Raw genomic sequence first — 18,508 nt, 5'->3', positions numbered from 1 at the left:
TTCTAACATTGCATAGTTGATTCAACAGGAAAGCAAGCACATATGTTTCTACGTTTATGAGTACAGATGTGGTTAGGTTATTACTTACATAAAAAGAGGAACTTTTAATAAAATTATCTGACGTTTCAAAATATCTTCATTATAAACTACTTAAGTTTACACATTCAGAGCTTCAAAGCTACTCAGCTTTCAAGGCAGAAGTTTTTCACACATTGTTTCTGCCCGAGGAGTCTGTACATTCTATTTTTAAACAGAATAGTCATATTCAAGTTAGCAAAGTTTGAAGAAAACTGCATCCACATTTTAAAAACTGAAAATCAGAACATGCAGCTCACTGAAGGCAAGTTCCCTCATTTACTTTCAGACTGTTTTACGAACTAATTTTTTTTCTTTGTTGTATAAAGGGCATGTAAAAATTAGTCTTTTTTTGCTCGACATTCCAGCATCTATATATTCAAATTCTGTGTATTGTAGCTCCAGCAAAAGCAATACCTGGCTCCAATTTAACCTGAAGCTTGCTGACAGGGTTATCTTCTCCAAGGAGCTTCATCTGTCTGTGGAGAGCATCAAGGCGGAATGCAGTCTCCAGGCATGTGAAGGCAGCTCCTATCCCAGAAAGAAACAGGTTAGTTCTGGAAAAATGAATGCTGACCTACCACATGTACAAAATACTGACTACTGAAAACGTAAAAGACAATAGCGAGAGAAAATTGCAATTTGTAATGGAAGTCAGAACCTGAAACAGTGTATGTACTATCATGATTATGCAGCAGCCTGTACTGAAAGAACAAAGCAGCATGAAAATTATGCTAAAATTTCCATCCCTGATATCATCTGATCAATTCTTGCAAGATAAGCAGAACAGCATTGGAATAACTGCTGCACTGGTAACTTCTAAGGGGCAACATGTGCTATAAAAAGTAATGTCTGTTGTGCACTGGTAGATATTTCTCTTAGAATTCTATTTTCAGTGTCAGAGATACTACTTAAAGAATGTCACCTCTTGGATGCAAACAGAAAAGGAATTAGATTTAACAAAGCTGTAAAGTATCCTGCAGATCTTTCTAAAGCTTTATCTAGCATCTTGATCATATTGTATCATCCAGTTTTCACCTTCCACTCATCAGGATTTCTTTAGTAGCTACAGCTTGGTTGGCTACACTTCCTCTTCTATCTAACTGCACTGCAGAGTGTTCCATACTGCTAAAAGTGTTTTATTCTCAAGCCAAACTAGCTGTACTTCACTGGTAAGTCAAGAGATCTTTATTATATTCTTGCAGATGTAGAAAGGTGTGGGAAATGGCGTTAGATTTAGAAGATACCTAAAATCAAGGAACATTAACACAGCTTTCTTCGCTAGGTCTTCAACTTCACTGATAGAGTCTCACTGTATACATAAGAAGTTGACATAACCAGAATGGGAATGAAGAACCAGGATATGTCTGTAAGATAGAAGAGCCTGCATGGAAGATAAAGGGGCAGATCTGCCTCACAGGAGGAAGAAAGAACCGAGACGGTATTTAGGGCAATTATTTCAAGCTAGAAATAGGGAGAAGGATTAGGTGGGATCCAAGAACTGTGGTGGTCACTAGACTCATATTTCTGTAAAGGATGCCATTACAAAGATGCCTTTCTATTAGCAGCAGAAAACACTCCAGAAAAGACTTCAGAAAGGGCAGGAATAAGATCACAAGATTTTCCCAGAAATAAAACGGATTGTAGAAAAAGTTAAATGAAGAAGGGCACAGGAAGAGGCAGTTCTTAGTTTCCTGAACAACTGCTTTTTGAAACAACCAGTTTCAAATTTCAAGAGAACAGACCAAAATCAGCAAGGATCACATCTTACGCCAGAGAGAGACAAAGATGGAATTAAAGATGTGTATCTAAAAGTATCTTTTGGCCTATTCATATGATTGTCATGTATAACATAATGTGACTTAATAGAAGAGAGTCCTAAAAGTTGGGAATTACTCAGTGTACAATAGCTTTCGAAGACTACACTTTGAATGCCTCCATATACACTCACAGCACATCTTTTTCCTACAATTTCAGTATCACCATCTTATCTCCAAAAACAATACACATGAATAAACAAAGGCATCCTTCTAAACACTTCTGCTGCCAAGACATTCAGGAAGATGAAATAGAATAAGATCATTTAACAAAACACATAAGAATACACATGGCACAGACTTTTAAGAAAATGTTGGGACGAAGTAGAAAAACGTACATTCCTATTAATCACTTCAAGAAAAGTCCAATCAAATTGAAAGGTAGTAAGAATGATTTATATATTCTAAAGACACTACCACACAACTGACCTGTAAATTCACTGATATAAGCTACAAAATGCTGGGGTCTACAACTGTACAGAGAGCCCCAGATAAAGAGTTAGCTAGGCAGACTTGCACATTTTATTTGATACCATCATTTTTTCCAATAGCAACTAACCACTAGCTGACAAGTATTAGAAAGATACTTGTTCAGAGGGTAGTTATTTCACAACGCAGCTATATTAAAATTTCTTACATCTTTCTCTGGAGCATCCTCTACTCACCTTGGTCTGACAGACGAACTCCTTCCTGGTATCAGTAATCCCAACGTTCCTACAAATCTTCCTATAACACTGTACATATTTCATCTAACCCCTCTGATACATATCAAGTATTGAATCCACCCAAAGCCAAATAAACCTATCATATCCTAAGTATCCAAGATGGTCAATGCAAAATCTATGACCATGCATGTTCCACAACAACAAAGAAAAACAGCTTCCTACAGACTCTGGAGCTCCCGAGGCAATTACTGATTAGACATATCGTAAGGAAAAACACTTCTGCAGCTATACCGTAGGTCTCAGTGGTGATCCGGCGCTGGGCATATGTGGCTAGCCCCTCACTCAGCCACATCTCTTCCCAAGTAGCATTGGTGACTGCGTTTCCAAACCAGCTGTGGGCAACTTCATGAATGACATCAATAATTAGAAATTCATCACTCTCCAGAATGGAAGAGATGATGAAGGTCAGGCATGGGTTTTCCATGGCAACAATAGGGAAGGATGGAGGAAGAAAAACAATGTCATATCTAAAATTAGGGGGAGGAAGAGAGAGGAAAAAAAAAAGAGGGAGAGAGGAAATAGGTAAGTTACCACTATTTCAAAAGACATACATAGATTTTTTTTTTTCGTTTAGGGAAAGCTCTTCTGACAATTTTTGTGATCCCAGAAACAAATCACCTAGGCCAGTGGTGCCCAATTCTTCTGATCAGGAGATCACAGACTTTATTTTGCAGCTCTTTGGCCAAGGAGCTGCATAGCTTTGGACATAAGACTACCCATTCTTTTCATGTGTAGCAGGTCCAACAATTACCAGAAGCATCAGGCTCCCTTCCTGTATGCAAACTGATCTCAATTTGTATGTCTGATAGCCAGAACCATCAAGTTTACTCTACATGCACTGCTCACATACACACACAGATCCTTGCCCCATCCCCAGAGGCTCACAGCAAAAAGAGACACTAGGAAGCTGTAGAGCGGGTGAACTGATCTGCTGGGCCTGTAGGGTCAGCACAACGATTCTAGTCCCTCTGGTTCAGAATGTAAGAATTCTGCTCACTTTGTTTTCTAAATTTCTCCATCAATAACTGGCACTGGCAGGCTGCACCTTGTTCTCAGATTATTTCAAACATTTTGTGGGGTTTGTTTTCGGGTTTAAAAAAAGTCAACAAAAATCAAACAATCCCCCTCCACACACTTTCTTCATGCTTACCTTCAGAAAAGAAATATAGGAAGCTTTTATAAACATCTTCTCCCATCCAAAGAATTAAAAAATTCTCTCAAAAACACGCTCTTTTAGCTCTTATCTAATCACAGTCATGCTTAACTTCAGATTCTATGAGCATCATTTGTATTAGGACTGTCAGCGACTCTGTGTTGAGTGTAGTACAGTTCAGCATTCTCAGGGATACTTCAATAAGTGTATCGCGTCAAGTACCAAATGGAAGGATCAAAACTAAAAATAAACCCACTATACTCTTTAAACAGTGTTCAGGCCAGTGTTGGATCTACATCACAAACACTATAGGTTTTTTTTCTTAAAAAAAGAAAAAAAGAAAAGAAAAAAGAACACCCTTCCCTCCTCAGGAAAGATGCAGTGTTTAGAAATCTCCAATTTCTGCCCACCAGGCCCAGCAGAACACCACCCTGCTTCCATGCTCCTCTCTGACAAATAGAGAGTCAAAACTCCAAGAGTTCGTTTCTGACTACTACAGTGTCACCAATGAGAGTCTGATTTTCCTGTTATTGCTAACACAGGGAGGAGGCACTATCACTTCTTAGATTGCTTTATTTTGTTCCCGTTACACATTCCTGGAAGACTTCTTAAACTCACCTTCCCCAGATATATGGGCCATACAGACTCTCTGCGGCACTCAACCAGCGCTCTACCATGCCAGAAAGCTTACTGATGGCAGTTGGCAGCAGACAAGGCTCTGCCCACACTCTGCTCCTGTCAGGAAACAGAAAACATCAAGTGATACTTCCATGAACCAAGTTCTCTCTCATACAGAATAACCTGTCTTCTTACCAGACTTCTAAGTACAACATTGCTAACAGGTGTGTCACCTCAGTTAGGCCTTCTTTAGGCTAACGCTCAGTGGATACATGGCAAAAGATGACCATTGACTCAAAGATCATTTGAATTGCCTGAAGGCAATAAGGAAAGTAGCTGTAATGACTAAGGGGGGGGCGAGTAATAAGAAATATCTATGAAAGAGTAATCTCTTTCACCTTACAGTGCAATGTTGTAAAATTCTTTGCATCCAAATAAAGCTCAAGCTCTCTGAACAGTCACAGCTCTTGGTCCCAACTATTCCCTTATCAATGACTTAAAGCATTTATCCCAAACAGCCTCACAACACCCCATAGGGACCCAAAAAGCAGAATCAACTGGCTGCAAATCTTACCTTGGACCTATATCTGCATGTATAAGATCTCCTGCCACCAGGGCCACTAGGTAGGCAGGAACTGGATATTCCATGTAAAATTGGTATATACCTTCCTCTTCTAAGTAGGTACTTTGAGTGGCACTCATCAACACCTGGAGGCCTGCTGGGGCCTGAAAGACCAGCATCAGACACACCAACTGACTAGATGATCACAGCCAAGGAACTATACTATAGATCTCTCTCTATTTATTTATTTTATGTACATCCTTTTAGGAATGGATGAAAAAAACAATCATTTAGAAAACATATAAAATGTAAGATTTCATCTACCCAAAATGCAACATTATTTGATGCTGCTTTCATAAAAACGTGCTTTGTCCTTTCAAGAACTGTTTGAATACACAATTTAAACAACAGTTTACAATTTGAGTATTGTCATCAACAACCACTACTGGAAGTGACCAACCAAATTCTCCCATATTACCCATTTAAGGCTTATTCTTCCACAGTGGAGTTCTGAGAATGCAAGACTCAAGTGTGATAAGCAACACAGTTGCTTTTAAGACACTACTCCATTTTTATCTGGAAAACCAGACTATAGGATCTAAAAATCCCATATTTTTATATCACTATATATCATAACTAATACAATATTTTATATAATATATACATCTACAACATAACTTTGCTTTCACAAAATAAGAACAGCAAAGTGCCCAATTATCTATTTACATCAATTCAGTCACTTACCTTAACAGTAGCTGAATAGGTACATTTCACTGCTGGTGTATCAAAGCAAGGGAAGAAAGACCGGTTACACACCGAGTGGCCCTGCGTGAAGACGAATGGCTTGGCATTGCCGTATGTCAGTTCTGGATCCAGCCACCAAATCTGTTGGAACATTGAAGAAGAAGAGGTGAGGGAAAGGCATGAAATGAAAAGGTGGAAGGGATGAACTGTCAAAAAAAAAAAATGAAATCAAGAGGAAATTGTCAGGGAGGACAGACTCCCCAACTGTTTAGCTATCCATTAGTTCTCTAGATGCTACCTAGCATAGGGCACGTTTCCATTTCTAAAAAGCCACTTTCCTACCCCTGTTTATTCACCATGACTCCTCAGAGTAGTTTTGCACTGTCTAAACACTGAGTGGTAATGCACAACATAACATCTTCCAGCCCCACTATTTCTGTTACATTGATTTGCTTAATTAATAAAAGGTTCCTAACAAACATCCATGCACCTTTCTTGTCAGAAAGAGTACCCTGAATACTTTCATCTTACTACTCAACACGAACAGGAGTAGTAGGGGTCAGGTAGTGCAGGCTAGAGGGAAAAAAAGGAAAAAAGAAAAAAAAAAGAGGCTGAACAGTGTACACAACATTATCTCTGACCCTGACATTGCCCTTCTGGCTGGAGCACCAAATATTTTGACACTATGCAAAAGAGGTAGCATATGTAAGAAACATCTGGTCAGTGACACTGGAGACCTCTTTCTAGAGAACGGATAAGGATATTCTGGGTGGTCGCCAAAAAAAAAAAAAGAAAAAAAGAGAGAGACCCCCCCAAAAAACACTGAGCATGTCTTTATTTTGGGTTTCAAACAGCAAATAAACGATCAGTCTGGCCGTGAGCAAATCATTAGAAGAGATTAAGAACAATATGAAAAAGTGCAACTTTTTGCCTTTTGTTTTTTTCTATTTCAAATGTAGTATTTGTGCTTTCACTTGCTCCCCGCCCCCAACTTTGAAGCGTAGGAACAATTTTAAATAAGGATTTGCTTGTAATCCTAAAGCTCTGGAGCTGAACTTTTATGAAAAATATCAACTATTATGAAACTTCCCACAAAGTTGGAACCACTATAAGTCTTAGGAACAGTTAAGCAGAAGGAATAAAGCTTTTGAGTCTGCTAAATTCTTAGATCAAAGTAACCAATAAATGTGAATTTGTGGGACAGCAGTTAGCACTGACACTATTTCAATTCTGACTTGCAAGACAGAACATATGCATATTAAAGTTCTGTCTCCTACTATCCCCAGTTAACCTCTGCATGTTCTCTCTCTCCCTCTGTCCTACAAGGTTATTCTGCTTTATCTTCTTCCTTTGCCTTTAGACTTGTCTTCTCTGATGCCATTGCACTCCTCTTCCAAATCATCTGTTTAAGCAGAAATCCTGGGGATCAGTGAAAGGTATGGAAAGAAAATTTACTTTCAGTAGTTTTCAGTTCCTCATACACTGGGGAATAGCTTTTGGGGAGTGAGAAGCACCAACATAATTTAAAACATTTAGATAAAACTAAAATTAATCTGAGAGCTTCATTCTCAACCTGGAATTTGTTTAAGATTATCCTTTCTATTTCAACTCCGGAGACCAGAACTGGGCCTGTTTAAAGCATCCCTTCTCCTGACATACCTTGCCTCACTTACACATGAGAGCTAGGACTGTGAGAACATGTCCTAGCTGCTGTATTTCAGCATGTCACTGGCCAAACCCTACATCAAAAGCTGAGGTGCCCTACGTTACTACCACCCACCTTCCACCCCACAGATACCCACATTTCATGGCAATGAGCATCTTCTCTTCAATATGACATTGTGGAACTGGACATAGCAATTCCACTGGCTATTTGGGGACAAATTCGTCATTAATGTCACCTGTTTGAAACTAACAGCTTCCGCCCAGAGCACACATTCACAAAAACGCAGTTTCTGTACACACTTCCACTGGAAGATGTTTTCTCTGGGGTGAAGGGCACCAACAAAATTTTTAAAATTTATCTAAAAGTAAAAATAATCTCAGAGCAATTTTCTCTGCTTGGAAATTGTTTTAAAATAATCCCTCCTGTTTCAATCCTGCAGGCCAAACATATGCCTCACTTACGCTATGAGAGCTGGATAGGAAAGAAGCTCTGAAAAATATAGTTTTAATGATTTGCCCCATTGCCAACTTTTAGAAACACTCCTCCAGTCGGCCTTTTTGTGTTCACATCACAATTCACAATCTGTTTTGTTGGCCTTGCTGAACGTGCATCTTCAAAAGGCTCCATTTCCTTTGCTTTTTGAGAGACAGAAAAGGCTTACAAAGAAATCACAGATAAGATGTCACTAGAACTAAGTTACAGCACTAGAGGAGGAAGGAAAAAGGATTGACAGACGATGTCTTTAAAGCAGAGAGATAAAGAGGAAGTTCTCTCTGACCAGTGCGGGAAGAAAACATAAGCAGGAAGCAAGAGGGAACTGAGAAGTTGGTTCTTGTTTACAAGAAACTCCATAAATTAGGGACAATTTCTTTTCAACCAGTCATCCTTTATTTGACTTTTGGTTGAAGCTAAACGAAGCACCAGTCTCAATCCTGCGGGCCAAGAGGAAAAAAGTTTTGCAGAGGATGAAGTATTTTTTCCCTGTTTCCTAATGTCTGCTGCTACATAGCAAGCCTCGGTCTCTCTTTCCAGATGCACTTGGAACAATGATGAAAGTTATCCTGAAACAATATAAATAGACTTGTAACATAAATAGACCAGGCTATGCTGCCAGACAGAGGCAGGACTACGGACGGGGGAAAACAAGCAGCAGCAGTGTCTCAGAGAGGAGTACAGGTAGCATGAACTGCTCAGGGGGTAGAGCAGTATCTGAGGCCGTAGCATCTACTCTACATCCAAATCCCCCCTGTGCTCCCCTTAGGAGCACATCGTAGCGTTCATCATTTTCATGCAGTTTTTCAGAAACCCAGGAGAGTAGCTGTTTCAAACGTTACAATACACCATGAGAACAGCTAGGTAACAGCTGCCTCTTAGTCCCTTTGCTGAAAAAAAAAACATGGCTTTGGACAGTTCATGTTTCCCCCTGCCCACATACTGCAGAGCAGCACACGATTTATAATACACCAACCTAGCACATCATTTTTTATTGACTTATAATATAACCTTTTACGCAAATCTGGCAAATGCCAAAGGCAACTAGTTGAGCTCCTTTCAATTTTAAAATCTCTCCTTGTTACTACCTACTCCAGTGAAAAACAACAGACCACTCCACCCGGTTACAAAATAAACTGCATACCTGAGATGCAGAGGATGTGACAGAAGAGGCAAACCTAGAGAGCGAGTCATTCTAGGAGGCCTGAGGAATCAGAACAACTCTAATGGAACAACAGGGAAACTTCCAGCCCTGCCAAGAGGGTTGTCCTTCTTGCTGAATCATAAAGATGAGGAAATACTATCACTTTTCATACCAGAACAGGCAAGAGTTTGCATTTAAGGTTGTCATGGAAAGAAAATAACACTGTTGTTAACATATCCACTGCCATATCAGAGGCATGACACAGTGGAAGAACAGAGCCATACAGATTTTTCTCTCTGGGTAGGGAAAAAAAATCTAATGAAAGAATATCCATAGCACTGAGAAGTAAGAGGCAGGTGAGAGAAAGGAGGAGCTGGGCTCCTCTCACTGATACACCTAACCAGTGTGTGTCTTCAGCCCAAACCGTGAGACATACACAGTGTTTAAGACAGTCTTCTGAAGTGAAAAGGTGATGTACAGAGCACGAGGTTTCCTAACAGCATAAGGAGCTGGAATGCTCTGCGAAAGGCAGATTTAGTCTCTCAGCTGTCTCTCAGCATCTATCAAACACCAAAGACCCTTCCCTTGCATGAGAAATAACGGGCAGCCCAATAACACACCCAGGTGGCTCAAAGCAAGTTTATCAAGGCAACGGGGCTCCAATTTTTAACAGACTGCTATCTGCTCTAGTAATCTTGCTGCCAGTAATGTCTTTACTGGACATTAATTTACTGTTTTATAGATCCCACAAGTATGTTAAGGGTCCCACAGAAAACAAACCCTGATATAAAAAGATAATATTCACAGAAAGGCCCAAGAAGATAGAATTTGTAGAAGAGGAAGGTCTGACACTGCAAAGGTGCTTCACTTGTACAGAGGAAAGAGACTGTGAGGAAATACGCTAGGTGTGAATCCAAACCTGCTCACCCTTACACACCCACGGGTTACTCATACCTACTGAAGCGCAACACCAGGCTGAAAAAACCCAGCAACAACAAATAGCACTACAACAGCACCAAAAAGCCTTGGAGCCGAAAAGATAGCTCAAAGTACTCAAAGAAACTCTAAGGGTTAGAGCAGGTGCTACTCAAGAACAAATATTTTGTCAGTATCTACAATAACACATGCAAGCTAGAAAACATGGCCCTATTCATGTCAGCAAGCATGCCTGCCTCTGCTTTTCAGTATCACTTGAAAAGGGCAGTGCATGCCCCTGACTTTGTAATCATCAATAATCTTTTGACACTAGTCCTTGTAGCTTCATCTCAACTGAAGCAGTGTGTGCCTTTAAAGGCACAATAGAGACTTTGAAAGACAGGATGAAGGATAGCTAGCTCGCATTTGATCCAGCAGAAAACAACAGTGGGAATGGAAAAAATGCTCTGCTCCCCGCATCCTCAAATCCGTAACCTTCACACTGGATAGCGAGCAGGGTCGAGATAGCATACTGAAGCAAAGTGGGACTAAGCCAACACCACCACATCAGTGCTCCGCACTTCCAGTGCTGTCAGATCACTTCTAAAGCAAAGTCTCAGATCAGGATTCAGTTACATCCAAGATCACTTCTTGATACAAACAGCAAGACAATTGTCAACAGAGCTGGCAAAACCCAGGAGAAAACACAGGTCAGTCTAAAATAAAACAACTCCTTCAGGAGGAGGGGAGCACAGTATTAGGTTCTGCAGGAGGTTCGGCTCAGCCACACCAAGAACGATTCTACATCCAACTTTAAAGCCTTCAACCATAAACGAAGCACTGAGATGGCAAAACAAGCAGGTTTCTCCAGAAAACTGTGCAAGAATAAAGAACAGAATCTTCCGAGTGCACTGTGGTCCCTGAAAGGCAGCTTCAATGTTTCTTTTCAGTGCAGAGAAACTACAGCAAAATACTGTACAAGAAAACGGTAAGACAAGGAGTTATACAGAGGTAAAAAGAAACAATATCCTCACTTAACCAATGGGTTATAATTAAAAAGGTGCCAGAATTTCATCTCATTTTTCCTTTTTTTAAGGAAGGACCAATTCTTTAAAGGTCAATGTATTTATAACAAAAGTAAATGTTTATCAGTAAAAAATTGCATGTGGAATCACTATCCCAACTTAGCCAACGTATTAAAACTGTCCAGATAACTCTGAAGATTAAATTGATACCATGTTGAAACCCACAGAAGTAAAGTTAGACAGAAGAAGATCTGGTAAACTCATTCTACTCTGCAGTCTCTTCTTTTCATAAATTCATGGCCTAGTATATACAGCCTATTTGGTTACTCCACATGACACTGGTATGTTCAATTCTTGCCCTCCTTAAGGAAATTGTAATGGTCAAAGAGATGCACGGGTTTGCCGTTTTGGACCAATGCAACGGTAATACCAAACCAGCAGGCTGAGAGTCAATTCCATTAGGTAAGGAAGAGCTATCAAAGTCGTGAAAGTCTGCAAAAGGAACGATGTTTCCTGAAAGAGATTCACGAACCACGTAACCAGGTCGTTTCAGTTTAATTCCCAAGCAGAACAGACCACACAGCAACAACAAGAGCTGATGTTCCAGTGCTTGCTGTTGTATTTTTGCTGTCATACTCACTTAAAAACTCAAGATCTACGAGACAGTATCTAAAAGGTCAGGAGTGAAGTGTTTCTAAGCATCAGGGATTTTAAAAAAGCAACAAAATTTAAAAATATCTTGCTACTGAAAAAGGCTAATGAATAGAGACAAGCAAGCACTTCCTGCGGCCACAGCTAGATGGGTGTTTGGGCCTTTCCTCGTCTCTTTTAGCATGGATAACTTGCAGAAATCAGTGGAACCGCCTCTGCTCTTCTAAAAGCTTCTGACTGTCACTTGTTAGAATGTAAACCAAGGTGCACAGGGCCTGATTTTGTAATCGTCTGGCAAAAACACCCAGGAAAACTGATTTACTCGCAGATTACGTAACTCGTCCCGAAGAATTCAGACGGGGCAGGAGATTTAAAACTTTCACGGTCCTTGCCAGCGGCCACAGCGCGCTGAGAGGACAGGCGACGCCAGCGCGACCGTCCATCCGGACGGGCGGTCCGGAGGGCGGCGGGCGCACGAGGCCGAGCGGCTCGGCGGGCGCAAGCGTCGCCTCCGAAGGAGGCCGCAGGGTCGCGGGGGGCCGCGAAACGCCGCGCTCCCTCGCCCAGCGAGCGGGCAGGTCGCGGAGAGCGGCCGGGCCCCGCGGGGCGAGTGCGCGGCGGGAAGATGCCACTTCACGAGCCCGGCTGCCACGCGAGGAGAGCGGGGAGGGCAGCGGAGGGGGCGTAACGGGGCAAACCCGACGGCGAAGCGCTCGGCGCGGCCCCCGCTGCTCGGGGCGGGCCTGAAGCGCCGCCAGCGCGGGCGGGTGACACGCGAGGGCGCCGCGGCCCGCTTCGCCACCCCCCCCCCCCACGCACCCCCGCCCCACCCGCGACCCCCGCCGGGCCGCGGCCCCCTTCCCCTCCGCGGCGCCCGGCACGGGCCGAGCCCCCCCCCCCCCGCCGCCGCCCCGGCCCGCCGGGGGCTCGGCAGGCGCCGCGGAGGGGCCCCGCGGGCGGGCGGCGGCGGCGGCTCCCGCCATGTCGGCGCGGGGCGCGGTACTCACGGCGGGGCCGTCGGCGGTGGTGTAGCGCACGATGATCTGGAAGGGCTGGTGCGGCTGGAGGGCGGCGGGCAGCGAGACAGTGAGGGACGAGCCGTAGTCGGTGAAGGGGTCCACCCTGAAGCCCAGCGGGCAGGCGGCGCGCGGCGGCTCGGCGAAGACGGGCAGCGGCGGCGGCGGGTCGGCGGCGGGCGGGGGGCTGGCGGGCGGCTCCGCCGGGGCGGCGGCGGCGGCGATGCAGGGCGCCGAGAGGAAGGTGGTGGTGGAGGGCGGGTTGGCGGCGCAGGGCGGCGCGCAGGGCGGCGGCGCCGGCGACGGGCAGGGCGGCGGGGGCAGCGGGGCCGGGGCGGCGGCGGCGGCGGCGGCCTCGGCGGGCGAGAAGGCGAAGGAGCAGGGCGCTTCGGCGGCCGCGGCGCGGCGGAAAGCCGCCGAGAGGACGTGCAGGGCCGGGTGGACGTCCAGCACCAGGGCGCGGGGCTGCGGCCGCAGGGCGCAGAGCTCCAGCACCAGGCAGCCCGCCAGCGCCCGCGCCTCGGGCCGCAGCTCCAGCCCCAGGTGCAGGTGGCGGAGGCTGAAGAGCTGCGAGCTGGAGGCCGACGCCACGTCCGGCGGCGGCTCGGGCGGCGGCGGCGGGGCCGGCGGCGCCTCCGGCCCGGCCGGGGACCCCTTGCGGCAGCAGCACAGGCCGGGCGGCCGGGGAGCCGGAGCCGCCATGGAGCGGCGGCGGAGGCGGCGGCCGCTGCTGCTGCTATGTGAAATCCATGGGCGGGCGGGGAGGAGGGAGGCCCCGGCCGCCGGAGGGACCGGGGCGGGGAGGGGGGAAGGGGCCGCGCAGGCCCCGCGCGGCACCGGCCGAGGGGAGCGCAGGGCCCGGGCCCGGCGCGGCGGCGGAGGCGGCGGCGGCGGCGGGGCACGGCCGCCAGGCGGCGCGGCGCGGCGCCAGCGGGGGGCGCTCGAGGGGCGGGGAGGGGCGGGGCGGGGCGGGGAGGGCAGCACCGCCCCGCCCCGCCCGCTGCGCGCGCCCGCCCCCCCCCCCGGCGGGGCTGCCGCCGGCCCACGCCGGGCGCGCGCACCCGCGGCGAGCCGTGCCCCGCGCGCACCCGGCGTGGGAGCCCGCGCGGGCTCTGTGCACGGCCCGCGCGCGCGCAGCCAGGGCCGGGGGTGGTGCTGGCACGCCCCGTGCGTGCACACCCAGCGCCAGGTGTGCGCCCGGCGGAGGCTGTGCGCGTGCCCACGGCCGGGTGTACTCTGTGCACGCCCCATGCACACCCTGTGTTGCATCCTGTGCGCACGTACCTATGGCCTGGTGTACTCTGTGCACGCCCCATGCTGCAGCCTCTGCGCACACACCCATGGCCAGGCATGGTCCCGGCACACCCTGTGCATGTGCACCCATGGCCAAGCGCACTGCTGGCACGCCCTGTGCGTGTGCACCCATGGCCATGTGTGCTGCCTGCAAACACCATGCTGCACCCTCCTAGGCCACACGCATGTATACCTGTGGTCAGCTGTGGTTCTTACACAACTTGTGCAAACACACCTATCCCTAGTGTGCACCTTGCTCACCCTCTCCCCCCTTCTGCAGACATGTAACGTTGGATCCTCCCCCATGCATACATGCTTGTTGCTACACATACATACACGCACCCCTGCTACCCACACACTTGTGGCTTGGCACCCTCCACGTAAAGCAGAGTCTGTATCCCCCTTGTACACACACCTCCACACTCATCTATACTGCCCCCCTGTACATGTCCCCTCCTAGCACACACACAAGAACATGCATATTCATCTGTGTCTCACGCCCCACAGTCACATATGCTACACCCATGCACACATGCATGTACAGCCAGGTCACGTGCCCTGCAGACACACGTGCACACGCAGGTTGCACACCCCTTCCAACACAGTCACGTGGCCTCCCCCATACAGGCCATGCTCGCACGTGCACGGGTGTTCATCCTGCGCACCCAGGCGCCCCGTGTGCACAGCCACGCACGCTTGCGGCTCTCTGCGCCCTCTCGCCTGCGCCGGCTCACGGCGCGCTGCCCGGCCTTCCTGTCTCCCCACGCCCAGGGCTCCCGCCACAAGCACTGCTCTGTCCCCCAGCCCCGCTGGCACACCGGCCCCGCTGCTCCCACGCCTGCGCCAGCACCCCTGCAACGCCCCGCTCCGTTCACCCCGGCCCTCGCGCAGCCTCGCAGCCAGCACCGGCTTTCCTCTGAGCGCAGCCTGAACGCTTCGTTTCCACCTTCCCTCGCCCCCGCTCCAAGACAAGCAGCCCCAACCCTCCGCCCCACGGCTCCCTGCTGTGCTAGCGCACGCTGCCCTCGCACCAGCCAGGGGCCTATTCCGGCTGCTTTCCGCAAAAACAGCCTTTCCCCAGCTCCTTCCAGCTTATCCTGCCCCTGGGCACGCTCTTCACACCTGCCTTGGCTCCAGCTGTAAATAGCCTCCCTGCAGCCCGCAGCTCCTGTACCCCCCCTTTTTTGAACTCCTCTCCCATTTTGGCTGCCCATCGCTGCCTGTCTCCAACACTCGCTCCATCCTGCCCCGAGATCCCAGCTCAGCCATAGCACGCTTCCCCCAGACCTCCTTAAAGGCAAGGAACCACACACCATCCACAGCTGCCTTCCTAAATCATAAAAAGTCAGAAACCACAAATTTATCAGCTTTATACAGCTGCTTGTTTCTCTGTATGATAACAGGAGGAGACAGTAATCTGGAAGGAAGGAGGTCTGCTGGAACTAAGTGTGATTTAAACCCTCCCTAGCCCAAGGACAGTGTACTGCAAACCCCTGCACTCTGCACTGACACTTCTTTTCAGCAGATTATTTTCACTGTTACACTACGCCTTCCTCAGCCAGGTGATGAGTCTCCAGGGCACATCTTTTGGGTGACACAGGAACAATTATTAGCTGGTTGTGGGTTTAATGAACCTGCAGTGGTACATTCAAAAAGCCTCTCAAGTCTTAACACCAGCAACAGCAGCATCCGCATCATTTTGTAACTGAGTTCCCACTGTATCATCCTACTCAAGGCAAAAACTGTGGCACCAGCACAATGCAGCTGCTGACTCCAGCTGAACCAAGGGCAAAACAAGGACAAAACAGTATTATCCTAAACCAACCTGACGCTGGGACTACGAGGAAAACCTTTTGTGTGATTGCTTATAGCAGAGCACATAGTGCAACCGCAGTAAAAAATGGCTTACTACAAGGCGACATTCAGACTGATTTGGCTGATGATGGCACTGCAGTCACTGCATCACCTCACTCTGCTCTTTTGAAGCATATTCAAGAAGCAATTTGTTGTCCTCACTCCACCCCCTTCTACCTAATAAGAACTTTCTGTTCTGCCATCTTTTCTCTCCCCAGCCTCCTCTTACAAATCCAATTCTCTCCATTTCTCCTTCCCTCTCGATACCTCCTTCCTTAGATTTCAGTTGTACCCATTCACTTTCTGAAGTGATTGCGCTTTTCTCAGTTATTTGCTCCCAGCAATGTACTAAGACCACTTGATCTCCCTCTGGGTTTCATCCGGGGATAATATGCAGATCACCGCCACAGGCCCTTTAGACCTGACCCTGGGTAATCTTCACCACAGAGAAAGGTGAAATCCTTAAAAGTTCAAACTAGCACAACTTCAGGGCACAACTTTGGACTTATATTATACCGATCTAATGCACATTAACTCCACTGGGTAATTTTAGAAGAATCCTACTGGCATTTTGATTGAATTCCCAAGCAAGCACAATGTTTCCACTCATCAAATAGATCAGATAAGCAGGAATACAGTCTCTTTAAGTAAAGCGTTTCTAAGCTTATGATAACAAATCAGGATCAGTTACACTTACTGCAGGTGGACAGAATAAGCAAAACTGATGCAACCAAATTCCCAACAGCAGGAACAGTACCGCATCTCTCTCAAGCTGCACATCTGCTGGTCTTGGTCCATGTCCTTTGCTATATACTGATGCTATTTTGGGCAGGGTCTCATTAAGGAAATGCCCTGGCTCGATACTACAGTCTCATTCCGTCCTTTGTAGGACAGAGTCTTCTCCAGGGCACCATGCCGTAATCCCAAAGCAGGATCCCATTCCTGATAGTTCCCATTGTCATCAACCCCTTGTAAAATGCTTCAATATTGACAATGAGACTGAAAAATATTTATCTTTGATGTTTCTTCCTTCCACTGCAATCACAGGGCCATTCAGCTTACTCCCAAAATTCAGGACAAGAGCCAGTAAAAAAAATAACTGCTACCTTGTGGGAAACAATACTTCTGTACCATCTATGTGAGACAAGTGCTAAAGCAGGTTAGAGATTACACCATAGATAACATTTTCCTCTGGCAAGCTGTCCCCTTATATCCAAAAGGAATAACACTGCAGTAGAAGTTTAATGAATTGGTTGAGCTAATCCACGCTGCCCACAGGGGACTGTTCCCTTGCTCCATCTCCAGCACTTGTTTGACATCTTCTTGAGGCATTTCTTGAGGCATTTCAACTTGCTGACCAGGAGAAAACCATTCCTTTCTTTTTTTTTTTTTTTTTTTTTTTGAGAGAGAGAGAGAGAGAGAGAGAGTGTGCAACTGGGAAGCAGCAATTTGGCACACTGAATCCTGAGCAAAAAGTTTCATGTCCTAGCTATGCCAATGTTAGAGCTAGCACCTACTGGAAAGAGCAGCCCCACTTTCCCTTCCAGGTGTGCATTCCTGTCCCCTTCTTTGTACAGCATTCCTGCTTTTGGAAGGTGAATTTTCTGCCAGTTAGCTTTCTGAACTGGGTCAGTGCAGGACCAGGCAAGAGCCAGTGCTGGCATCAGGGAAGCGGAAGGAACTCCCAGCCTGGAAGGAGAAGGAGGACAAGATCAGGATGGCTCCTTTTTGCCTGGATTTCCATTAGCTCAGGTTAGCTGCAAAATGAAGCCTCCCTCTAACCACAGCAGCACTTCACCAGTATATACCTTAGCCCCTTTCTTTTTCCAGGAAAATACTGAAGTTTGTGAACTCAGTTCTGCAGGGCCCAAGACAGTCTTGTCCTTGGGGCACAGCTGCTATTGATGACTGAACTGTTTTAACTTCAGACTGAGGCAGACACACCTCAATGCTCTCTCCCTCCGCTTAGGGTATTCAGCCTTTAGCCTCAAATTCAAAGCTCAGCCTTTAGGGAAGAAGCAGGACCATCTCTCTGGCCTATCACCCCTGCTCCCTCACGCCTCCTGCCAGCATCTTTTTGTCCTCAAGTTCGTATTCAAACAAAAACTCCCCTTTAGCTGGGTATTTCTTTGGAGGTAAACTGTTATTTGTCCTTTTCATAACCTCAATATACAGTCACTCTGCTCCTTGAATTGAGCAAAATTGAGAAAAACAGTGGCCAGTCCATGACACAGAGTAAACATGGTGCCAGGTGCACAAGCAGGGTAAGATTTATGCTAGTTAGTTCTTCCTCGGGACAAGGCTGAGTAAAAGCTAACTACAAACAAGAGATGCTTCATGCGCTGCTATCTTCAAGCCACAGCCAAAGCTCTGTTAATGTCTCTATGTGCCTGGGGTACTGGTAGCTAGAAATGGTTGCTATCAGCATCTCCAGTGTCACGCTTGCTACTGTGAGTTTGCAGACATGTCATAATATAAACAGTAACAGCTCTAGGTACAGAAAGTGGAAAGACTTGGACGTAAGGAGGACCTTCCTCATTCCATCTGACCTCCCTCTTGCTACTTAGCTTGAGTACTTGTACTGTAAACTATTGCTCCATGTCGTACCCAACACTTAAATATTGCAAGCCACCCTCATCTCAGAGTACACGGAAATAACCCATCACACTTTAAAAGAAACACTTCTTCTCTGAAGAAAAAGATCAAGTCCAAGTGAGACAAGGAAAAAAAAACACCCTGCAAAAACTGCCCCCTGGGG

At 46.8% G+C, this 18,508-nt stretch overlaps 1 protein-coding gene across 6 annotated transcripts in view; it reads right to left on the bottom strand.

The window, feature by feature from the left end:
- Positions 1 to 18,508, bottom strand: part of ABCC5 (ATP binding cassette subfamily C member 5) — a 79,258-nt gene that overhangs the window by 10,741 nt on the left and 50,009 nt on the right. For 4 of the 6 annotated variants that reach the window (XM_062582749.1, XM_062582750.1, XM_062582751.1 and 1 more), the window contains one exon: positions 17,163 to 17,439. In XM_062582749.1, the coding sequence (XP_062438733.1) occupies positions 17,380 to 17,439 (60 nt within the window). In that variant the 3' untranslated portion in view covers positions 17,163 to 17,379. Of the gene's footprint in view, positions 1 to 492; positions 607 to 2,848; positions 3,085 to 4,388; positions 4,506 to 4,962; positions 5,115 to 5,694; positions 5,836 to 12,594; positions 13,306 to 17,162; positions 17,440 to 18,508 lie in introns of those variants that run through there. The other 2 variants (XM_062582753.1, XM_062582759.1) reach the window with 2 other exon arrangements.

This window comes from Rhea pennata, chromosome 9 (genome assembly GCF_028389875.1).
Source record: "Rhea pennata isolate bPtePen1 chromosome 9, bPtePen1.pri, whole genome shotgun sequence".
Lineage (NCBI taxonomy): Eukaryota > Metazoa > Chordata > Aves > Rheiformes > Rheidae > Rhea > Rhea pennata.
The sequence above is the reverse complement of the archived record's forward strand: the minus strand, read 5'-3'. Positions and strand labels throughout refer to the sequence as shown.